The 22,850-nt window shown below is 53.7% G+C and overlaps 11 protein-coding genes across 11 annotated transcripts; 4 read left to right on the top strand and 7 right to left on the bottom strand.

Moving 5' to 3' along the window:
* Positions 1-57: 57 nt before the first annotated feature.
* On the top strand, positions 58-2,059 carry PFLUO_LOCUS5049 (uncharacterized protein; the record flags this gene model as incomplete). The annotated part of the gene is made up of 7 exons (XM_073782462.1): positions 58-293; positions 372-685; positions 745-834; positions 898-1,512; positions 1,565-1,639; positions 1,694-1,821; positions 1,880-2,059. 7 exons carry the CDS (start codon positions 58-60, stop codon positions 2,057-2,059), a joined length of 1,638 nt encoding a protein of 545 aa, XP_073639114.1.
* A 344-nt stretch (positions 2,060-2,403) lies between these two features.
* PFLUO_LOCUS5048 (Phosphatidylinositol transfer protein (PITP)) lies at positions 2,404-3,555 on the bottom strand (the record flags this gene model as incomplete). Its single annotated transcript, XM_073782461.1, has 2 exons — positions 2,404-2,729; positions 2,787-3,555. The coding sequence occupies 2 exons, from the start codon at positions 3,553-3,555 to the stop codon at positions 2,404-2,406; spliced, it is 1,095 nt and encodes a 364-aa protein (XP_073639113.1).
* A 168-nt stretch (positions 3,556-3,723) lies between these two features.
* On the top strand, positions 3,724-5,887 carry PFLUO_LOCUS5047 (DNA-directed DNA polymerase alpha subunit pol12; the record flags this gene model as incomplete). The annotated part of the gene is made up of 4 exons (XM_073782460.1): positions 3,724-4,046; positions 4,103-4,294; positions 4,347-5,646; positions 5,714-5,887. The coding sequence occupies 4 exons, from the start codon at positions 3,724-3,726 to the stop codon at positions 5,885-5,887; spliced, it is 1,989 nt and encodes a 662-aa protein (XP_073639112.1).
* Positions 5,888-6,158: 271 nt separating this feature from the next.
* On the bottom strand, positions 6,159-6,734 carry PFLUO_LOCUS5046 (uncharacterized protein; the record flags this gene model as incomplete). The annotated part of the gene is made up of 1 exon (XM_073782459.1): positions 6,159-6,734. The coding sequence occupies one exon, from the start codon at positions 6,732-6,734 to the stop codon at positions 6,159-6,161; it is 576 nt and encodes a 191-aa protein (XP_073639111.1).
* Positions 6,735-7,237: 503 nt separating this feature from the next.
* Positions 7,238-9,031, bottom strand: PFLUO_LOCUS5045 (uncharacterized protein; the record flags this gene model as incomplete). The annotated part of the gene is made up of 2 exons (XM_073782458.1): positions 7,238-8,239; positions 8,297-9,031. 2 exons carry the CDS (start codon positions 9,029-9,031, stop codon positions 7,238-7,240), a joined length of 1,737 nt encoding a protein of 578 aa, XP_073639110.1.
* A 348-nt stretch (positions 9,032-9,379) lies between these two features.
* Positions 9,380-11,396, bottom strand: PFLUO_LOCUS5044 (uncharacterized protein; the record flags this gene model as incomplete). The annotated part of the gene is made up of 2 exons (XM_073782457.1): positions 9,380-11,055; positions 11,111-11,396. 2 exons carry the CDS (start codon positions 11,394-11,396, stop codon positions 9,380-9,382), a joined length of 1,962 nt encoding a protein of 653 aa, XP_073639109.1.
* A 677-nt stretch (positions 11,397-12,073) lies between these two features.
* PFLUO_LOCUS5043 (uncharacterized protein) lies at positions 12,074-12,382 on the bottom strand (the record flags this gene model as incomplete). Its single annotated transcript, XM_073782455.1, has 1 exon — positions 12,074-12,382. One exon carries the CDS (start codon positions 12,380-12,382, stop codon positions 12,074-12,076), a length of 309 nt encoding a protein of 102 aa, XP_073639108.1.
* Positions 12,383-13,577: 1,195 nt separating this feature from the next.
* On the top strand, positions 13,578-14,473 carry PFLUO_LOCUS5042 (uncharacterized protein; the record flags this gene model as incomplete). The annotated part of the gene is made up of 2 exons (XM_073782454.1): positions 13,578-13,800; positions 13,869-14,473. The coding sequence occupies 2 exons, from the start codon at positions 13,578-13,580 to the stop codon at positions 14,471-14,473; spliced, it is 828 nt and encodes a 275-aa protein (XP_073639107.1).
* A 312-nt stretch (positions 14,474-14,785) lies between these two features.
* PFLUO_LOCUS5041 (uncharacterized protein) lies at positions 14,786-15,493 on the top strand (the record flags this gene model as incomplete). Its single annotated transcript, XM_073782453.1, has 1 exon — positions 14,786-15,493. The coding sequence occupies one exon, from the start codon at positions 14,786-14,788 to the stop codon at positions 15,491-15,493; it is 708 nt and encodes a 235-aa protein (XP_073639106.1).
* A 178-nt stretch (positions 15,494-15,671) lies between these two features.
* On the bottom strand, positions 15,672-17,989 carry PFLUO_LOCUS5040 (Potassium channel; the record flags this gene model as incomplete). The annotated part of the gene is made up of 3 exons (XM_073782452.1): positions 15,672-17,435; positions 17,509-17,647; positions 17,703-17,989. 3 exons carry the CDS (start codon positions 17,987-17,989, stop codon positions 15,672-15,674), a joined length of 2,190 nt encoding a protein of 729 aa, XP_073639105.1.
* A 1,628-nt stretch (positions 17,990-19,617) lies between these two features.
* On the bottom strand, positions 19,618-20,835 carry PFLUO_LOCUS5039 (uncharacterized protein; the record flags this gene model as incomplete). The annotated part of the gene is made up of 1 exon (XM_073782451.1): positions 19,618-20,835. One exon carries the CDS (start codon positions 20,833-20,835, stop codon positions 19,618-19,620), a length of 1,218 nt encoding a protein of 405 aa, XP_073639104.1.
* Between the last annotated feature and the right edge of the window lie 2,015 nt (positions 20,836-22,850).

The raw sequence follows: 22,850 nt of genomic DNA, 5'->3' as shown, positions 1-22,850 counted from the left end.
TAAGCTTAAGTTAGCTTGCATCTTCGCGTAAACCGGACCATCTCCCACAGCGCAACAATGGAGGACACCGATATGAGTGAGAAACAGAGCTCTGACGAGAAAAGCAGCCAAGCCAATGGCCTGTTCAAATCCAAGGATGAGACATCCACGCCAATCGAGGGTAGCCAGATTGCCTGTCATGCTGTCGACACGAATGGAATCAAGCTTCATCCACAGCCAACTTCTGATCCATTGGACCCATTAAATTGGTCAAATCTTCAAAAACATACTATATTGTCGGCAGTTATGCTCAAGTGAGTGTCAAAAACCACAGCTGGAATTTCATGTCGCAAGAATCAGTTCGTTAATATACTAACTCACCCTCTAATCAGATATTTCCTCTTCACATATCTGACAACGACGACTGTCCCATCATTTCCAGAAATCCAAACACAATATGATATCAACTACTCTCAAGTAAACTGGACTGTCGCCGTGCCGGCTTTAGGGCTGGCAGTCGGCCCGCTCGTGTGGTCTTCACTCGGTGATATTTATGGTCGCCGGATCATTTTCATCATTGGGACCACAATTGCGCTAGCCTCAACGATCGGCGCAGCAGTCGCTAATACATATTCCGGTTATATGGCTGCTCGATTCTTCCAAGGGTTCGGGGTGAGCCCGGCTTCGACGGTTGGAATGGCAGTTGGTATGTCTGGGCCTGGAGCAGAATAGATGAAGTCTAGCTGACGATGGGTCATGGAACAGTCAATGACCTGTTTTTTGATTATGAACGTGGTCAGAAGCTCGGCCTGTGGGTATTGGCATTGGACTCTGGACTTCTTCTTGGTCCGACCTGTGAGTTATCAACTGCCGCCAGAAACAAAACTGCATTTGACAGAGATTGACATTTCACTGCAGTTGGTGGCTTCTTGAATCTTGTCAGTGCCGCCTGGATCAATTGGTTCAACGCCATTCTTTTCGCCGCGTTGCTAGTTCTGGAGCTTGCCTTCATGCCGGAAACACTCTACCCACGGAACAAGATGCTGCAGCATATGCCACGTCTTGACAACAACAAGACCATTACAGCGGATATTGAAAAGCTTCCTGGAGAAGACAGCAAAGTTGCAGCACGGGACTCTCTCGCCGATATGCCTCGGACAAAAAAGCTGCCATTCCTAAACGTGCGACCAGTGCCTGGAATGCGCCACCCCAAGCCTTGGGACTATATCATCCGTTTCTTTCTCACATTCCAGCTCCCCGTGGTCGCTATTGCTGTCCTTGGCTACGGCTTTGTGTGGTACTGGTGGGTTCTCTCGGTCATCACAATGGTGCCAGCCGCATACGCAAGCTACTCCCCGCTGATCCAGGGTCTCCTGTTCCTGGGGTTACTGATTGGGACCGTGGTTTCGGAAATCTGTTGCTCTGGTAGACTGAGTGACTATATTGTTAAGAAGTTGAGCAAACACAATGGGAATGTGCGCGTGGCTGAGATGCGACTGTGGCTGGCATATCCGGCGGTATTGATGACGGCCAGTGAGTTTTCCGTTTGTGATTTGGCTGTTGACTGGACTGATAAATTTTGCAGCCGGGTTGATTCTTTGGGGGGTCAGTATTGACAAGAACTATCACTGGATGGTGGGCCAGGTCGCCTTCTTCCTATGTACGTGCTCGTTGGATGATATGAACCCAGGAGAGGAAACTGACTAGCTTCCAGTTGCCGCAGGAATCCAGATCGGCAATACGGTGACTAGCAGCTATATTGTGGACTGCTATCCCTTGCAATCAACCAGTGTCATTACATTCTATGCCGTCTTCCTTAATCTGAGCGCGTTTATTAATCCGGTAGGATATACTCCTGGAGAAAAGTTGCGAAACATTGCTGACTCTTCTTGATTTTCAGTTCTTTATTGCCTCATGGGAAGCATCTTCGGGCTGGACCTGGACATTTACTACGCAGGCGCTCATCGTCCTAGCCGGTGGTGGTATGTTGTTTGGGCTTCTACACCGATACGGTGCCTGGATGCGGGCTAAGGCGCCACAGCCCTCGTGGGTTAACTCGGAGTTTGACTCGGAGCTTTGATGTTGCTACGAATTATTCTATACATTCTATTGCGGTGATATAGCTTGATAACATATTCTCTCTATTTAAACCCCCACCCATGGAGGGACTTGTACAAGACAGGTTGATCTATTGTGGATTCTAATACCTCTAGGAATGTCGACGTGTAAAGACCAATTCCACAGCGCCTCACTGCCGAAATATCGTAAAGAATAGAAATGAAAGTCTATCAACAAAGGACGATGTGTGGAACAATATGTACTGAAAACGCCCAGAAAGAAGGATAGCCGAAAAAGTTCCGAGCAATTGATGCCAGCAGGAAGCAAAAAGGTATAATAAATAAGCAAGTGGGCATGCATGGATAGTTAAGCCTTTTCACTTGTCTGCCCCTGAGCTTGCGACAGACTCGGCGTGTCCGCACCCTTGAGGTAATTCTCGATCTCACCGATCTGTTTGCCGCCCTGAATCCAGCGCTCACGGTAGGCAGTACGTCGCTGCTCGGCCAGTGCATTCAGAGCAGGCCAGTAGGCAGCATGATCGTACCGGAATTCGACATTGCCACCCACGTTCTTCATAAGATGGTTCGGCGGGACGTGCTGAGTGAGGTCCTCATTGAACTTGAGCTTTGTCCGGGTTAGCGGGTCGATGAACGGGGTGATCAGCTTGAAGAACCCCCAGATAAGCCACGGCACTGATTGATTACAAAGTTAGTCAAGTATGCCGACTGGAATTCAAGCCCACTACTCACCATTGATGACTAGCGCACGACCGAGTCTCTCTGGGTAATGATTTTGCAGGATATTAAGGGTCTGCTTCCCCTGACCCACGGAGGCATTTTGGCCCGAGCTGGTCTCACTGAAATTCACCAGCAGCGCCAGAGTCTCCTGGTCAGGGCCCATAAGATCAATGACCCGCTCCAGCATGAACACGAGATGCTCCACCTGACGGTCACTCTTCTCCGTGTTCTGTTTACTCGGCAAGAGGTACAGACAGGGCCGGCCGTGAATGTCAAAGCCCAGAATAACTTGCTTGCCCGTCTCATTTTCGACCGAGATATAGTCCGGGGTCAATTTCTGGATTCCGTATTCTCGGCGCCACGTTAGTGTGCGCTGGAGACGCGCCTCGGCCTCAGCCACAGTCCACTTGGTTGCGCGCAGATATCGAAGGAGGCATTCGCGGGTCAACCACATGCGTTCGTCGTCCGTGATCGGGGCGGCTGCGGAGTTCTTCTCGGAGGTTGTCGGGAGCGTGGTCCATGACTTAACTGCCTTGAGCACAGCCTCGTATTTGGATTGCTGGTCGGAAGTCAATTGCGGTGGTGCTTCCGGTTTTGCGTCGTTCAGTGGCTTCGGGAACGGCTTCTGAATGAGACCGTCTGCGGCGGAGGTTGGAAGATTCAATTCGTCGAGGTTCGCGGTCTGCTCCGTCGCAGCCGCAGTAGCAGCAGTGCCGGTCTCAGGGATGTCATCCTTGGTATATGGTGGAGGCGCCACGGCGTCAGGGGCATCGACAGCCATTGCGATCTCGGTGTATGTACAGAATTAAGAGTGAGATTGAATTGACTGGATCGGCACCCTGACCCACCAGCTTGACTAATCACCTCTACGCGTGGTGGTCACGCGTCGCGTCAACCCTCTTCAATCAATTAATCAATTAATTCACTCTTGGATCATCGTTGAGCGACCATGGCCGACACAGCCGCAGAGCTCAAGGAGCTATTCGCAGCTTCTGCTCCCGGTGGCCTGCCCGACGACGTCGTCGCCGAGCTCCAGTCGATTCTGCGCGTACACTCGATCACCGCGGAGGAGCTCTTCTACAAATGGGAGTCCTACAGTATCAAGATGGGCGAGGAGTTCAAGTTGAACTTGGAGACAGTGCGTGCATTCAAGCAGGATGTGCAAGAGGCCCTGGAGCGTGAAACTCGCGGCAAGACTGGCCGCCAGGACCAGAAACGGAGTACCATCACGGCAACCCCGCGGGCTGGCGCGGGCTCTGATATGTTTGGGATGTATGTGGTAGTTAGATTGGTGCTGCCGGATTCACAGAGCTGACTCTATTTTATAGGCTGGACCAACTCACGCCCAATGCTGCAAATGGTCGCGCCATGAACGGAGCTAATGGTTCCGTGAAGCGCAAGGCCGACTTCTCCTCCCCCGCCACCCCGAGGGTTGGTAAGGTGACGAAGAATGAATCACCAGTCGGCGTAAAAACCCCAGGTTCTGCAATCAATGGTGATACCGGAGTCGGTGGAATGAAGTATGTCATACCCTAGCGAAATAGGGGGCAAGGATACTAACAGATGTTGAAGACCGGTGTCGTTTGCCGAACGAACAAATCCCGGTCAGACATTGGAAACACTGAATGCGCATTTGCCGCTCCCAGAAGCTCCTATCGCTCCATTCTCAGAGGCGCGCATTCGACCCACGGCGAACACGGACCTCAAGAAATTCGGATATAAGCCCATGGGAATGCGGTTGTCGGAGGCATCGGAGATTCTGGACGACCGAATCGACGAGTTTGCCGCGATCTTGCAAAAACAATACGACTCCGATGATATCAACTTCGGAAGTGCTGCTACCCAGAGTACGAGCGAGATCATCGCAGTGGGACGTATTGCTTCGGATAGTCTAGAAGGCAAGCTGAACCCAGCTTCAATGGTTCTCGAGACATCGCGCCGAACTGGAGCTGGGAGACGTGTTCCTCTAAAAGTCGACTCGGTGCCTTCAGTGAACTTCTTTCCCGGTCAAATCGTGGCTCTTCGAGGTATCAACCCCTCGGGTGACTACTTTACCGTCAAAGAGGCCCTTCCCATGCCTCTCTTGCCACCAGCCGCATCCTCCGCCGTGGCTTTGGATGGTATCAATGAACGTCTGGATGGAGACGCCAACCCGCCATTAAACGTCATGGTGGCGGCTGGGCCGTTTACGGCAGACGACAACCTGGACTTTGAGCCGTTGCAAGAGCTCTGCCAAAAGGCAGCAGGTAACTACGCGGACAGTCTGGTCCTGCTGGGTCCGTTCCTAGATATTGAGCACCCGCTGCTCTCATCGGGTGATTTTGACCTTCCAGATATCAAGGGTCTCGACCCGGACACGGCCACTCTCGCTACCGTCTTCCGTCATCTCATCTCTGCACCACTCTCACGGCTTGCCGCGGCAGTGCCCAGCATCACGATCGTCATGGTGCCATCCGTGCGCGACGCATTAAGTCGGCACGTATCCTGGCCGCAGGAGCAACTCCTCAAGAAAGACCTCGGTCTGCCCAAGCAGGTCCGCATGGTCTCCAACCCGGTTACACTGTCCTTCAACGAGGTGGTCGTCGGCATGTGCTCGCACGACGTGCTCTCCGAGCTGCGTCGCGAGGAAGTCCTGCACGGCCGGCCCGTCGAGGGCAACCTGCTCACGCGTCTGCCCAAATACCTCATTGAACAACGGCACTTCTTCCCCTTGTTCCCACCAAGTGCACGCTCGAACCTGCCCAAGCCTACCACCGACGCCGGCCTGGCTACCGGCGCGATGCTGGATCTGCCCTACATGAAACTGGGAGAGTGGTGGAATGTCCGGCCAGACGTATTGATTATACCGAGCATGCTGCCACCGTTTGTCAAGGTATGTGTTTCCGCCCCTTCTGTCTTTTTCAATTGCACTTCTTGCTAACCAACGCCGTCTTCTCAAGGTCGTCGATAGCGTCCTGGTCATCAACCCGGGCACTCTATCCAAACGCCGCGCTGCAGGCACCTTCGCGCAAATGGCTGTCCACCCACGGCTGGTCGGCGAGGATGAACGCGAGCAGAAACAACTGGGCCACAAGCTCTATGAACGGGCCCGGGTGGACGTCAACCGGATCTAGTTCTGACTCATGTGGCATGTACGTATCTCTTTTTCGCATTATGCTGGGCGTTGGTGGCGCAAGGCAATATGCGGCGGGATCAGAGTAGATTGAATTTGGATCTGATCTGAATACCTAGTAAAGTGAAATGAAAATGAATCAACGAACTCGATCCTAGTCCATCTAATAGTAATCCAGCGGGTATCTGATATGTTGTAAACACGCAACTCCACAGCCCAAAGACTCCGACAATGCAAAGTCAACCCCAATAAAAAGGAAAAAGAAAGTCAAGTCACCGAAGACAAATAGTCCTCCGGCCACCCATCCGCCTCCCGGCACTCCTCACCCTCACAGCAGGCGCAGCAGCCGACGCCGCACCACCACCACTCCCGCGCAGTGTAGCCCCAGGCCCCGACCCAGCACCAGTAGTAGTGTTATTATTCCCACCACCACCAGGACCACCAATAGCCGACCCACCACCATGCCCCTGCCCCCTCACAAGAGCCTCGAGGCCCAAATCGCTCCAAATAGGCACTCTCCTCCGTTCCATCGCGCGCGTGATCCCAAACGCAGCATGCTGATCAGGCACGACATCGTCCTCGTCTTCCGGGTTAGAAGGCTGGTACTGCGGCGGGACATAGATTTCCTCAATTGGCAGGAAGGAGGGGATTGTTGCGGGTGAGGACGAGCCGTAGGTTGCGCTGTTTGCTGCCGCTGCGGCTGCGGCGGCGGCGGCGACAGCAGCGGCTTGCGCGGTGGATGTAGTTGAATTGAGATTATGCGAGGATGCCGCGGCGGCTAGAGAGGCTGGGGAGGCGTGGGGGCGTGTGAATTCTTCGAAGAGGTCTGCTAGGCGGGGCTGGTGCATGTGTAGATGGGTGGCGGAGGAGTCTTTGCTCTGTGTAAGAGTTAGATGTGGATTGGGGAGAGGCTGGGGATGGGATGATGGAGGGGAGTACCATTTTGAATGCCTGGAGGAAATGAGTTGGGGGAAATGTAGAGTTGAAGACAGACGGGGAAGTTGACGTCTTTGTTTATCTGTTGATTTTAACCGGCAGAACATCCTCGCCGCCTTCAATTCCGCCCATCGGTCATTCTCCTTCCAATGACTTTTCTTATAGTTAGTTGGCGTATGTAAATAAATATTACCATGTGTTGAACGACCACGATCTATGCTGATGACACCATTGGTTTGAATAACAGCTAGTTCATTCATTCTCTTGCTACCTCTAGAAGTCCCGCTTGTATAATCCGAACCCAGACACCTTCGAAAGAAGAAAAAGAGACATATCAAGTTGAGGCCGTTATGCTTGTTTTGAGAAATTTTTTGATTCATATCGAGCTTCTTGTCACAATACCATTGCGATAGCATCACATATTCGTACTCATGCGGTGTACAATAGGAACCGCACTGGGCGGCAAGCTGCCCATCTCCGTGACGACCATGTCGACATACTCGGCCGGAGTGACGTCGTACATGATATTCAGCAGTTGAAGATTGGGAGTGTCCTTCCACTTGGTGAGAGGTGAGTCGTCAGAGGAGGAAGCAGGGGTATCAGCGGATGGATTGGAAGGCGCACGATGGGCGCCCTTCTTGTTGGAGTCGGACTGCGCAGTAGCGGCGGCAGCAGCCGGGTCTGGCAGGTCGGTGACTTGTTGCGGGGGCGAAGGAGAGACGAGCTCGTCGGCGTCGGCAATCTCGTTGACGACGATGCTGTCTAGAGCAACGCGGTCTGTGAACTTGACCGTCTCGCAGCAAACGATTACAGGGACCTCAACGCCACCGGCACGCTCCTTGGCGGACATGGCGACCAGCGCAGTACCGACGCGAGAATACAGCCGGCCGTTACTGGTCATGGCGTGCGCGCCCAGGAAGACCTTGGTCGCATCTTTGATCGCGTGGCTGACGGCGTGGACGAGCGAGTACTGCACGTCCAACCCGGCATTGGCCAGTGCGCGAGCCATATTCTTGCCTTCAAACAACGGCCGCGAGTCGATGATCGATACCCGGAAGCGCTTGCCTTGCCTGTGTGCCTCCAGAAGCGTCTCTTTAACGATTGAGCTACCTGCAAAGGTCACAATCACGTCGCCATCTGAGATCTTTTGGGCTGCGCTGTCGGCGATAACTTTGTCGGCGATGGTAATTTTCTCACGGATGAAGCTGTCAATAAAGTCGCACAGTGTCGCCTTGGCGCTTGTCTCCGGTGTGGACGGGTCAATAGAGGCAATGGTCAGCTTCAGCGCTCGAATGGCGTTGCCCTGGCTGATCGAGAGTGGGCGGCATGTGGAGAGATAGGTGATCTGGTGCGAGAGGTGGGCCGTCAAATGGCGCGACAGAGAGGTACCTAGAGGAGTAGTATAGGATTCAACCACCTGCCGGTATGTTGTCAGCAGACAGTACAAACAATAATGAATTGGGAACAAACTCACCCGTTTGAAAGCGAGCAGCGTGGCCACACATCTCGCACTGCTCCCACACACCACATAGTCTCGCATCTGGAGGCCGAGGGCCAGGACTGCAGGGTGTACCTCCTTGCCAGCTCCGGCGATGGTCGTTCTGCGCTGCTGGCCATACAAATGCCCAAAGACCGCCACGCTCTTATCCTCTTTCCTCTTTTTCTGCTGCTCCGCCGCGCCATGCTGCGCAGCTGCCACAGACCCCCTCCGCGGCGGGGGAGCCCTCTGGCCCTTCTGCGACCCTCCGGGAGCACCGTCCTTCTTAGATGTAGCCGAGGGACGAGCCTGGCTTCCACCAGCGCCCGCAGCTGGTGCTCCGCCTACAGCAGGCGCTGGCCCTTCCCGTTCGAGCTTCTCCTTCGCGCGCCGGGCCGTCTTTTCAGCCTTGGCCTTTTTCTTCAGCTCAGCGGGCGAGAGCGCCTTGTCTCCAGCACCGTCGCCGCCTACCGCGGACGCAGTAGTATCTTTGCCCTTGTGTGGGGCTTTGTCTGAGTTCGTCGCGTTTGCGTCTTTTGAATCGCGGATGGGGAGGGTTTGCGTCTGCCGAGGGTTTTCGGCGGTGGATTGCTGAGCCGGGCCCGGTGCGGAAGACGAAGACGCGAAGGGCATCGTCGGCGCTGGGTGCACAGGTTCCGCCATTGTCGAGGCACTGGAGATATGTTTGACGAGCAAGCAGATGTGCGTGGGGGAGGAAGAAGGCGGCGGCATGACTCAACGGAAAAAGTGATGCCATAAGCAACCCCGAGCCCTAAGTTAACCGTTCATATTGTTCTCGGAGTAGACTTCCTACATTTCGTCTGATTACCGCCAGTTTTTAAGAGCAATGGCCTCAAAGAGACCGGAAATATGCATCGCATCAGATTTCATTATTCGTCGCAGGTTATTCACTACTCCTTTAAACAAAAAAAGACTGTCCAGGCGAAGGCCAAGTGCAGTCCATTCAAGACTGACTGACGGGTTCGCGATTCCACTTTGAACAAAAAGAAAGCAGATAACAAAGACGTCATCTCAAAACGCCAGATCCCCGTATACCTGTACACCCGGTCATCAAAGAACCTAGCGATTGTTGGCCATAATTGCTCCCAGTGCGCGACGTCGCTTCCGAGTTCCCGCTCTCTCAACAGGGCGGAATCGCTCGTGGTCCGATGCCAGCTTTCGTTTGAAAACGCTGAGGTCGCCCAAGAGATCTTCCATGCGGTCCTGCATTTGCTGGGCTTCGCGCTCGCTAACGTCGTCCATTGTGAAGCTATCCTCGTCCTCCCATACCTGCGGTTCGGGGTCTGCGTCCAAGGGAGGGGAACCTTCGCGGTTCTCTTGGTCGTCACTCGGAGGCTGAACTGCATCCGCCAAGGTCACGACGTTGGGCTGTTGCTCCTCCACGGTGACCGGAGGGATGGGATTCTTCAAGCTCTCCAGGGCGAGCTTCAAGTGCATGCGCAAGGCTTCATTCTCGGTCTGAAGCTGCCGGATTTTGCACTCGCCGACCATCTTCGTTTCTTCCATGAGGCGCTGCATCTTTTCGACCTTCTGCTGGTACTCCTCCAGTCGTTCATCTTGGGCCTCGGTGGCGCGCTGGTTTGCGGTTGCTTGACTCACGCTGAGCTGGAGGGTGCGAATGGTCTCTGCCATTTCCTCAATCTGCGCGTCGCGTTCTGCCGCCGACACATGATCCTGGTTCACCCGGGCCCGTGTTCGGATATGCTTCGCCTGGTCCGCATAGCGCAACGTGGATAACGTCTCTTCGTAGTCTGCAGGGGCGATACACGCAATCATTGCTGTCTTGGAATTACCGCCCAGACTGTCCTTGAGCAACCAGGTGAGAATGGAGTCGCGATATGGCACCAAGTCCTTGCCTTTCCGCCCTCCACGGGCCTTCTTAGGTTCTGCCAATGCGGCAATGACTCGTCCCAAAGTAGTGAGTGATTTGTTGATATTCGCTCCCTCGCGCAGTCGTTGGCCTGTTGCTTCGGTTGACTTGGCACGCTCAGAGCCCGCCAGATCTACCAGCCGGATGCGCGCAGTGCGCTCCGTGGTTTCGTCCGTGGAGAGGTCGTGGTGGATCTGTTTCAATGTAATGGTAAAGACCGCGTGCGAGCGAGATGAAGTGTCATTCATCTTCGTGCTAGCCGTCGTCCGGGACATGTCACCCTTCCGCATGAATTTCATCAGCTCGGTATAGTTCCTTGCAGTCACTTCCGTCAGATCTTTGACATATGGGCCTTCCGATGGAGACTCGCGGATGCGAAGGTAGTGCGGGGGATCTGTTCGAGGCACCAAGAGGTCGCGAACATGCTCGTTGTAGACTTCGAAATAAGAAACCCGGACATTGTAGCTGATGTCGGGAGAAGGAGAGTTCTCGATGCGCTGAAAAAGGTCTTCGCAGGTCCGAGGGATCAGCCCTGGCTGGTCCGGGGTGCCCATCATTGTGTAACTTTTGCCCGATCCGGTCTGTCCGTACGCAAAGATGCATGTGTGGTATCCCTCGAAGTTGTGATCCAGGAACTCCTCGCCGAGAGAATTGTACACGTCCTCTTGGTGTGCATAATGCTCGTCCTCCTCGTTGTGTGACCAGAAGGAATTGTCAAATGTAAATGATTTATCCTCCAAAACCTTGCCCCGAGCCTGCGACTTGGGCTTTCCCTGGTCTCCTGGGCTGGGTTTGGGTGCTTGGAGTTTGGTCATTTGTGTGCTGGGGTCCATCTCGATAAGGCATTCGGCCCCGCGTTGTGTCTCTGAGGCGTCCATTGAATTAGCCTTTCCTTTGTTCTCCAGATTTGGGCCACTTACCTCGAGGAAGGAATGTGCGCACGCGCACCACGACGCGCACATTTCCCGCTGGCGTCGGACTGGCGATTCCATCTTGACGGCCGACCGATACGCTCTCCCTTGCTCGCAGGGAGGGACTGGACGCGGTGGATCTGAGGGTGGCAGCGGAAGCGGTAGTCGAGGCAACGCTCGGGACAGTGATTCCCGTGATGGCAGACGAGCCGGAGGAGGAAGAGGAAGAAGAGGAGATCGAACCAGGCCCGGTGGGCTGGCCGACGTGGTGGTAGAAGCGCGGATCCAGCGCCATGTCCCTGCTGCCGTCCATCAATAACTGTATACAGAGCGCAACGGCCTCACGGCGACGGTGGAGAATATGATGGTACATGCAACAAATAATACAAAAGAAATGAGGGGGGAGAAAGGAGTGCGTGTGTCGGGGAAGAAGAAGGGAAGGAAGAGAACGGAAGGGAGATAGTTACGGGGTGTGGTTTCCTCAGAAGCACGAGGGCATCGCCATCAACAAACAATCGGAGTTAATTAACGTGACGTATCGAAACAGATCAATCAAAAATGAAAGATATTAACTGAAGGATAAGAATTGTGATCGGGGTTGTAGTAATACAAGAAGTTGTGGTTTTGCCCCATTGGGGCTGATCGTGTCGCCGGGTTGCCATGGCAATGGCGCTAGCACCTATCGTACGGGTGATGCTGTTTGAGCCATCATGTCTATACCAATTAGCTTGATCTTCGATAACATTCGATATATTATTTTTGACATGCTGGATCATTCTCCATCCTGGTAGCATTCAAAGGTTTTTCGTTTAATCATTTGCAGACCATGGCTGCGGAGTTCTCTTGCAACCGTTGACGGTGTGACGGGGTGGAGTATACGGTCCTACGGGCAAAGATCACATCCTAAGATTTCCATGTGGCATATTTAACAACCCCAATTTCAATTTTAATGCCAAAGAGCGTAAATTTCAACTAATCAAACTCCGCAGTCATCGCCTCGTACAAATCCGCATCATCATCCGTCGCCTTCTTCTTCTTCGCCTTTGCTCCATCACCAAAGGTGACCGGGTCGGGCACCGGGCTGCCCGTGGAGCTCATATGGGTACTTAGCAGCTGTTCAGGGCCCCAGGTGGTGCTGTTCTCGGCCTTCTGCTGGCCGGACTGAGCCTGGGCCTGCGAGCGTGCAGCCGATTTCTGGTCCTGGGTGACGTTACGCAGGCGACGCTTCTGGTCGTCGGCTTCAGGGAAGCGCAGCGCGGTGTCAGTTTTTGATGAGGGCATTGTGGATGGAATCCTATTCTTTACGAAATGAGAACTGTGAGTTAGTATGGGTCTGTTGTAAGTATGCCTGGGATCAACTGTCCATCACACTTTCTCCTCTCTCGCTTCTCCTCTTTCTCTCTCTCTCTCTCTCTCTCTCTCTCTCTCTCTCTCTCTCTCTCTCTCTTTGTCTTTCCACTTCCAGCATGGGGTAGAAGGAGGGTGAAGGGGAGAATGAGGGTGAGGGTGCAGAGAGGAGGACATACCAGATATATTCAAGTGTGCGATCTGTTGTCAGTGGAAAGTTGGGGAATCGGAACAAGCGAATTGTCCTACATTTATCACTGTCGGACCGTGGGTGGCCAACAATGATAGTGGTATGACGACAACACTCACCATCGCCATGAATACTTCTCCGCATTCGCCATTGGGGTGCGTTCATCGGTGGCTCTGATTCTATTTTCTTCTCTTTGATCTGGATTCGGTTGGTCGGCCACGGGTCAGGTGTCCAGGATGGGCACTGAGATCATACATGGACACCCGAAACGGACATCGCGAGGATGATGCTTGGCCACAATATTTCGCATGGCCTCTTATCCCTCCTTCAAGAATGATGCGTCTCGGGGTCAGTCTGTCTGGTGGCAATGAATGGGCGGGATTATTCTAGACTGCGTGATTGCGCTAGGATCTGGCGAAAAAGGAAAATTGGCGAAAAGGAAAATAAATGTCTCCAGAGACTCGATATACGCCAACCGAATACAAAAAGAGATGCAAAACAATATCAACAATGATATAATAATATCAAGTCGAATCCCAACTGTGAGTGGATGATGCATCACACATGGTTGGCCGTTGTTCATGCGCCTTGCCGTGCTTATTTCAGCCCTATGTCGGGACTCACTCCACTTGCAGATTGCGTGATGGGCCGAACAGGCTAAATGGGCAGCAAAATTGAGCGGGTGTGATTATTCCGCGGTAAGCAAGAAGACCAAGGCATAGACCGGGAAGATTTTGAAGGAAAACTGTTCCTGTTCTAGGTATAGCGTGGGGGACTATTGCCGAGCCGGGTACAGATTTGTCGCCGATAAGAAAAAAAACTAAAGCGGGCTTCGGGGAGGGCCGTAGCATGCCAACTCTCACTTCCTCCTTGTTTACCTCTCTCTCTTACATATCCCTGCGGCTCCTATCCTTCGCTGTGCCCACGCGCTTGGCAATCATGGAAACCCCCCTGCAGTCTGTGCAGGCAGAGCCTGATCTCGAGGCTAGTCCTTCGCCCGAGTTGCTCCCGAAGAAGCACCAGTCGACGATCGCGCTGCGGTGGAAGGAGAACCTGGACACAGCCAATGCCGACCTGGTGTGTCTGTTACTCTGTTTTCTAACGGGCCTGTGTGACAGCAGCGCCTACAATGCGTGGTCGTGTTTCCTGGGAATGCAGACAGGTACGCGCCGATCGATGAATCATATCTTTGCCGTGAAGCTCAAACACTGAACTTTTCGTCTTTGACAGGAAACACCATTTTCCTCGGCCTCGGTGCATCCAATCAGCCCGTAACCAAGCCATGGGGGTGGCTGAAATCCCTGGTGTCGATCGTGTTCTTCTTTACAGGGGCGACGATTTTCTCACGCGCGATGCGGAAGGTCGGCGCCCTCCGACGCGGCACACTATTCGTCTCCTTCCAAATCCAAACCATCCTAATTATTATCGCGGTCGCCCTGATCGAGGCCGACCTCATCCCACATACATCCGCCGATGCGAGCCTTGACGGCGGCCCGCTGTTCCTGGAACTGATCCCCATCGCCCTGCTCGCCTTCCAGTCCGCCGGATCTATGACCTGCAGCCGTTCGCTGGGCTACAACGAAATTCCGACCGTCGTCCTGACCAGCGTCTACTTTGATATCGCCTCCGATCCTGCGATTATCGACAAACCCACGACGAATGTCAAGCGCAATCGCCGTGTCGGCGGTGTGGTGTCGCTGCTTATCGGCGCCATTGTTGGCGGCTGGTTGAGCAAGAGCAGCGGTGGGATGGAGTCGGCATTGTGGATGGCTGCCGGACTCAAAGTCGTCGCTGGCTGTGGCTGGCTGTTCTGGAAGGCAGCGCCTCCAAAATAGAGAAAGAGACAGAGAAAGAAGAAGAAAGACCGAGATAGACCTAAACGGTGAGAGTACATACATACACCTGGACTAGATGTATATAGACCGAGACTTTGGACTAGATTCGCTTTAATACCATACAAGACATGCAATACCCCAGTCTTTCAGATCCCGATATTCATGGCTTAATTCATGGATCATGTCTGCCTATCGATGCCTATTCCTTGGCAACGTCTCCTACGACGAGGCTCAACATGCACAGCCTCCTTGTGTACTTCATATAATAACCTCACTCTCTCCCCACCTGTACAACTCACACATCCACGCAAAATGACCACCAATATCCCCGAGATCATCCTGCTCTGCCAGGACGCAGACTTCATCACGGCATTCAACACAGCGCAGCAGGAGCACTGGCCCGAGCTACCAACCAAACTCAAGCTCACCCCAGTCAACTCGCGGCTCAACGCCCTCGACCCCTCAGTGACGTTCGACCTAGTCGTCTCGCCCGCCAACTCCTTCGGTCGTCTGGATGGAGCCTTTGACGACGCCATCTCGCGAGCCTTCAGCCCGCGCGACGACTACTTCGCCCTGACACACGCCGTGCAGCTTGTTCTGTACGAGAACTGGCGCGGCTTCGCGCCGCCAGGCACATGCACACTTGTGCAGTTTCCTGCGCCGTTGGAGCAGAATTCGCGCCAGTGTGCCTGGGTGGCCATCTGTCCCACTATGCGGGAGCCGACGAATGTCTGCTGGGACCGGGAGGTTGTCTACGAGTGTGTCTGGAGTCTGTTCTGTCAGGTGGAGCGCCATAATCGGAGCTCGGATCAGAAAATCAGTAGTCTACTGATGACGCCTTTGGCTGTTGGTGTTGGGAGGGTCAGCAAGGAGCGCTGGGCGGCGCAGACGGTGCTTGCCATGAAACATTTTGTTAATGCGGTTGAGCAGCCGGAGAGGTGGAGTAAGCTGGAATGGCATGAGATTTTCGACGATTGCAATGAGGTAAAGACGACGTGGAAGACGGAGCAGAAGAGGTGAAGTGAAATGTTTATATCGCAAATTTAAATACATAGTAAATGCAGCTCAGCCTACAGCTGGGGTATATCAAAGAAAAAGAAAAACAACCCCCGAAATCAAGAAAAATACACCGGGAGGGGGGGGGGGGCGGCAAGACAAGACAATTCTACATGCAGTACATAGCTCAGACGAAGGATGCTCAAGTATCCTCTTCGATCAAACCGAGATCACTCTCTTTCTTCAAGGTAAACTCCTCATCCTCATCCGCGGCTTGCCCGCGGCGCGCAGCCCGTTTCGTCTCCTGCGTCGACACATATCGAACAAGGCTCTCGCACAGGCGATCTAGAACCCACTCAGGCTCTGTCTGTTTCGCCAGCATGGGACTGTTCTCGCCGATCCAGTCCCAGTTAAACACGCCGAACTCGTCTTCTTCCTGTTCGATGGGACCGCCATCTGATCCAGGTATCCGCCGACTCTCCGCCGACGAGGGAGAAGGCGGCCGGATCCGCGGATCCGTGAATTGGATCAGCCGGGAGAACTCGACCCATTCCTCATAGTTGTACCATTTGCGCTCTCCTTCGCTCGCATCCTTGGTTGTCCGCCGGATGGCGAAGGCGAGCTGCTGGGCTAACTCGAATGACGAAGGCTTGGCCTTGGCTAGTTCCTCGATGGTGCGGTGTGGATGATTCGAGGCGCGCTGCGAGCGTCTGCGACCATTGGACTGAGTACTGCCTTGACGCTCTCTCAAAGGAGGTCGGTTTCCTGTCTCGGCGTCCTCATTTCCGTCGGTGTCGGCGTCAACGCCAACCTGGAATCCGCTCTGCACACGCTTTTTCTCTTCGTGCTTCTGCATGAACCCCAGGATACACGGGAAATGTCCAAAAAAGGTCTTGTATTGGCCCGACTGCGGAAGAACAAGCCAGTCCCCAATCTTTTCAGTACCATGCTTGAAGCTTGCCACCACCGTGTCGCTCATTTTGGAGATGAGCATAGTCATCGTCGGGATGGCGATGAGCGACCACATCACGAAAAACGGCCGCCCGGCATTCGATGTGGGCGTGATGTCACCGTAACCAATTGTCAGCAGGGAGCAGAAGCAGAAATAAAGTCCCCCAAAATAACTCATGTCCTCCTCTAAACACCAGAATACCAGGGCGCCACACGTCCACACGATGGCGAACACGATGACACTGAGAAGCAGGTCGTTCCACCGGCGGAAACGCATGGTTTCATACTGGATTGCGCGCATGGCGTCGAATCGATCCTTCTCCTCGCGCATGACCAGAAGCTTGGGGCGGCGACCGGATGCCAGTGCACTGATCGTGTCGCGAATGGGCACATCTTGGGATTGACGAGACGCGCTATCCGACCCGTCTCGGATAAGTGCGGGCGGAAGGACATCTTTCAATTGGACATTGGGATCATGGTCTGCGGCCTCGATGACTGCAAATGTAACTGCGCGCTCAAAGGTCGACTGCCGTTTATGCTCGATGTGTTTCCGGACGACGTTGTCGTAGTGGACTTCACTGGCGAATCGATGGATACTGCTGACGACCAAACCCAAGGTGATGACACCGACCACCGCGTATGGCCAGACGAGACCTCTTCCAACTGGGGTCGTGGCAACAATGTCGCCAAATCCAAGTGTCAGAACGGTAATATCGCAAAAGTATAGAGCGTCCGCAAATGATATCCCCAAGACGCGTTGGAAGATGGCGGCACCAATCAACAACCACAGTACGAACGCAGTCATCTGCAGAATCAGGGTGCGCTGATCGTCTGTGAGTGCGAAATGTTGTGGGTATCGGCCCAAGAAATATCCCAGCATGTTGATCATCAACATGATCGCCAGTATAAAGTAGAGACATGCGGCGATGACGGCGCTCCAATAGGCCTGTGAGTAGACATCATTCGCTCCAAGTGGTGGGGCATATATAGACATGGCGGTCGTAAGTCCGACCAACTGCGACAGACAAAAGCAGTTAATGTCCTGTCATATAGGGGACCATATCGGAGCAGGTGCCGCAACAACTTACAATTCCCGTCGCCAGAAACCATAGAACGATTGAGACCGGTAATGCGATAATATAACGAATCGACTGAGTGAAGTTGAAGAGAAGAAACACGTTACCCACCACACCACAAGCGACCGAAATGGCATTCAATGCGGTGACCCTGATGATTGTTCTCGAGTCAGCCCCGACATCTGATCATTGTGACCAGCACTCACCAGTGAGGATCCGGATAGCCCTGCTGGATCGCATTCCCTGCAGGTCCCTCCTTATAGGAGATAATCTCACTTCTCCACGGCATAACTAGGGCGACGATGGACATGACATTCGCCAGCGGGCCGGCGGCGGCTGCCGCCAAAGGGATAGCAGTCGAGGCGATCCACCACGACTGAGGCTCGTCGTCGTCTGACGGCCTCATGCGGAAGCAACCCAGGAATTGATGCCATAGCGACGGGCGCTCATCCGCCGCGGAGGGCGTCTGAAACGCGACAGATCCCTTCTTCATGGCTTCAACAGGCACGTCCAGGCATTCTAAGAAAGACGGAGGGCTGGATAAAAAGATGGAAACCAAAATATAACAATGAAACTTGAACTCCTGAAAGAAATTTCAGGGTGACGAAGAAGAATAATAATCTGCCACCGACGCGCCTTGTGGAGACACTCCCCCGAACCAGAAGACTGTCTCCCTTTCTTCGAAGCGCAGATCGCAATATCAGCCGGAGAAACGGCGAGATTTTGCGCTCTTATGTATCGATCGGGTTAGGGGGATCTGAGGATGCCAGATTTCTCCTCTTCAAGATCAAGAACAACTCATGGCATGCACCCGTGATGTCAATTTGCCGGTCAAGCCTGGAAAAGTCCTTTGACTGGCCAACTTTTTCAAGGTCACGTGCTGCACAAACTCCACATGCGTCATCGTCTCCGTTGAGGAGTATGTATCCACCGAGAAGGACGGTCAGAGTCCTTGGACTCGACATAGTTGACAGGGCCAAGAAAGTGGCCGATGGGCGAGCTTCTAGTACAGACCCGTGGATACCCTGTCAGAGAGGAGTGGGAATGGGTGGTCAGTGACGAGTGTGCACAACAGACCGGTTGGTTCTATACTACGTAGAGCAAGTGGGCGATTGGCTCATGTCCGAGAATGCAACCGTCGGGCAGTGAGGAGGCATGAGGGGAGGGGAAGGTTGGAAGGGATCCCCATCGAGACATCATCAGACCTCCGCACGCTCTCCTTTCGTCGAGGGCGCGTAGGGCTCCAAGCATAATCCATTCTGCAACCCCCACTAGGAAAGGATAGGCGCGCCACCAAAACGGGGGGTCCAATCACCGAACAAGCATCCCCTAGCCGCCGCCCCTCGCCCCCTTTTGGGAAACCAGTCATTACCCACGTTGCCTTTCTGCAGGCCGTGCATGCATGTCCCGGGCAGATGTGGCGGGTGACCATCAGCCATCGCCGTCATTCCGTACCTGCTTCCGTGGGGCACCGGTGAATCGACGTAGGTACTATGCAGAACAGAGCACAAGCAGCCGATCCAAGCGCCGGCGTTCACATCACTTCCTAGTTGGGGAGGAGGTGGCCATTAAGAAGTCGACGTGGAAATAATGAGATAGCAGGAAGAACGTGGAAGGTCAGTGTAGGTAAATAACGGTTCTATCAAACGGCGCGGAGATCGAGGGTGCTGCTATGTACAACGCGATTCCTCCTCGGGCCTGGAGAAAAGAAGAAACAAGAAAAGCAAACAGGAAACGACAAAAGACAAAAGAAATCGCAAGATGGTATCACCAAAGCAGAACGACACGGACTGCGAACGACTGAGAAAAAGGGACTTGACGATCCGGGAAAGATACATCGAGAAAGGACGCCAGATGGGGAAAAAAAGACGCCGCCACCAGAATGGAAACGAAACAAGTAGTAAAGACGCGCCGAAACCATGAACGAACTTTTGGGGATCCTTCGCAAAGGATCAAACAAAGCGGAAAATGCAACGAGCAAAACCAGCCGAAGCCAACCCCAAACGCGCTCCAACATGCAGTTCAACCAGGGTCAAAATGCTCCAGGGTGCGGATAAAAAAACGGAATCTGTCTCTGTCGGTGTCACTCGTCTTGACTTCTTCTTCTGCCTCTTCTTCTTCTTACACGGCTGATGGGCGGCGCAGGATGTCTTCGCAGTTGGCATCAAAGCGCATATTCCACAGCCGGATGCTGTTCATCAGCTTCTCCGTATTTTCGAGCTCGCGATCGCGGCCGAAGATCGATTCGACGAATTCGCAGCCCGCGTTGCGGCCCATCGACACTGCCGCCTTCTTGCCACTTTCTCGCTTAGCGGCCTTCCACATGTAATGTTCACATGCCTTGAGAAGCTTCTTGAACCGCGCCCACAGCCTCTCGCCACTTTCGAGGAAGTCCTCGACCACTTCTTGGGCCTCCACACTGTGGATGCGTGGCAGACATTCGTCTGCCCGCTTGACCTTGCCCGCGAGCTTGATCAGCAGCAGCCACAGCTCACCGGCGACGTCGGCCATTGGCGTTGCGGCCCCGTGGTGGAAAACGGTCCAGTCGTAGATCCATTTGCCGAGCGAGTTGGCGTCGAAAACACTGCCCAGAAGCATGATCGGGGCCTCGGTAGGGTCCCAGTTTTTAATGGAATAACCTGGCGGAATACCAGCTCGCGCAGCGTCCGCATCCGTGGCGTTGAGCGTTGGCTTCGAGGCCGCAGCTGGCTTGGGCTTGTTGGGGGTTCGAGTCGACGTGGATTGGCGCCGGGTGCGGGATCGTCGAGCTGATTCAATGTCCTCGTAGTTGGGAACCTGGTGGTAAGGAAAGTAAGAATCAGCGGCTTGTTTTTTCTGTGTCGACGTGGTCCGACGAGGCTGGCTCGAGTTCGGCTGGGGACGGTCTGGGCGACCGGGTTGCGGCTTGGAATAGGCGGAACACGGTGCATCGAATGCGTCGTCAACCACAGTCACGAAGATCTTGGGTTGTTTCTGCGCCGAGGCGGATCCATTGCCGAGGCCATCCCCCGCGAAATGGCCGGGGCCACCATTCATGGAGTATCGGTGGTATTTGGGCTGGGCCGCAAAGGAAGCACTTACATGATCGTGCTTGCGCGGCGGCATGCCATAGTCTGGCGTGGGTTCATAGAAGCCGGTTGGGTAGCCCGAATACCATCCGGATGGGTCCTTGGTGGCCGAGTAGCTGGCCTTGCGGGTGTGTCGGCGCGAGGTACCCTTGGGTGAAGAGTAGGTGTTGGCAAACTGAGAGGCGTAGTAGGCGTAGTGTGGCGAGATTGGAGGCGACTGTGTGTAGTCGTAAGCAGACCACCCGGGCGGTGGACTGGAGTAATGGTACATTATCGGATGAGCATAGGCAACGGCCGACGTGACAAGAAACGAGCAGTAAACAAAAACAGAAAACAGAGACTATATTATACAGAGCACCCAGAGCAAATCGACGCCGGTTGCGAGCAGGTCAAACAGGGGGTTCGAGTAGGACCGTCACCGTGGTACGGTTTCCGATCGGAGAGAGGAGGAGGGTTGACAGTGGACGTGCCGAGTGTGCATTTGAACGTTGTGGCGGGTCGACCGACAAAAGTGTTGTCAGACTGGACGGTACTTGGGTTTGGATCCTCCAGCGATAGGATCCAGACGACTTCCTCGGAGTTGGCGAGGCGGCCGATTTCACGAAATCTCTCTTGATGAGACTACCGGGACTAGCCAAAGCCCGGCACAAACAAGTTGGGTAGAGTGGAGAGAGAGCGAGAGAGCGACAGAAGAGAGGTGGAGTTGGGAAAGAGGAGAATGAGAGGGAGAAGAGGAAAAGGGAGGGAAAAGGTAAGAGATGCCGGGGCCGTGCCAGTTGGGCTGTGGCGTTTAGTTAGGGGGCCACCGGGGGTAAATACGGTATTGCCGTATTATTCGTGAGCACTTGGTCTGGGCACTTAGGGCAATGGTCGAGAGCAGCTACTATTCCCCCGAGGAGCAGCAGACAGTAAGAAGCAGAACCCTCGAAGATCGTCTTCGTTGGTCCTGTCGCTAAATCCTTAGTTCTGAACCCCCTCCAACTAGTGTGTCTGCAAGTGTACCCCTCATGGCTCGGATAGGCGCCTAGTTGCCTTCGGAGATTCTCAAATTGATACCTAAGAAGATACCCAAACAACCAAGAAGAGATCCATTCCGCCTCGTTTCCAGCCCAGAGATCCCAGCCAGCCAGCCAGACCGGTTTATTGATATCCATTATTGTAGACCATGTGCTGGATTTCCAGAACCGACCTAAAATGGCCAACGCATCTGCATGAACCCATGCACCAGCATCCTTCCGGACTACTGTCATCATCATATCCACGGTCTTCGGATCGCGGACGCTCCCGTCTCATCCAGTGGCTCGGACTCCACCGACCCAGAGTAACTGATCTAGCAACCTACTTAAACAGAAACGACTGGATAGAACGGTAGGAAGAAGAATTTGACCAACACGAAACCACACACTTGATCGGGATAACCACGCATGTCCTGATCCGCCGAAATCCACTCGCTGGGCAGCAAACCCACCCTTTGGGCAAAAACGGTTGGAAATACAGCAACACAGCCCATCGCAGACCGCAATTCCCGCCTGATCGCAGGATCGCAAGAAAAAATTCTACGTCTGACCAGCCTGAGCATGGTGCAGGCAGAGTCCGAAACCACATCGCAGGCCTCGTGTCCGTCGACGACTTGATTCGGCAAGCGATCCAACGGCTGGCGACCTCGTTATTGCTGTTATTGATTGTTTCTATTCTATTTCAATGAAACCAGGTCAAACCCACCGTAGCTGAAACAGTCCCACCTCTCTCTATTTCTTGCTGTCACATAGATGTAATGCCAAAACAATAAAAACACCAGCCACCTCCTCTACATTCTTTTATGCTCACGCACCGCGATTTCGAAGAAAGGGATAGGGGAGATCAACAGACCCAGAATTTTCCACGTCCTTGCCGCGGATTCCAGGGCTGTCCTTGATTTGTTTTTGTCTTTGCTTTTGCTTTTTTATTTATCTATTTTTTTTTTTTTGGCTCGGAGAGTCTCCCTTGTTTTACTGTTGCGCGCCGCATGTACTGTACAGAGCGTCCAGCTGTAGGTCAGCGCCGATCGCCCAGGGTCGCACATGGCTTCTGTATGCACAGTATTTGCCGAAAAAGAAATCAAAAAGAGAGGCAGTGTATATCCCGTGGTGCATTAATATGACCAAGATGACGCAGCTGAGGAATGTTCCGTAAGAATTCTCTCCAGCCACCCTCTTTGTTGATCGGCTGAAATTTCAGCTACGGCTCACCTAGCACCAGGCCGCCTAAAAAAAACAGGGCCGTAGTTCAACGGGTCGGGCCAAGGAA

Source organism: Penicillium psychrofluorescens (assembly GCF_964197705.1).
Source record: "Penicillium psychrofluorescens genome assembly, chromosome: 3".
Taxonomy (NCBI): Eukaryota; Fungi; Ascomycota; class Eurotiomycetes; order Eurotiales; family Aspergillaceae; genus Penicillium; species Penicillium psychrofluorescens.
Note: the sequence above shows the minus strand (reverse complement) of the source record. Positions and strands in the feature narration are given on the sequence as shown.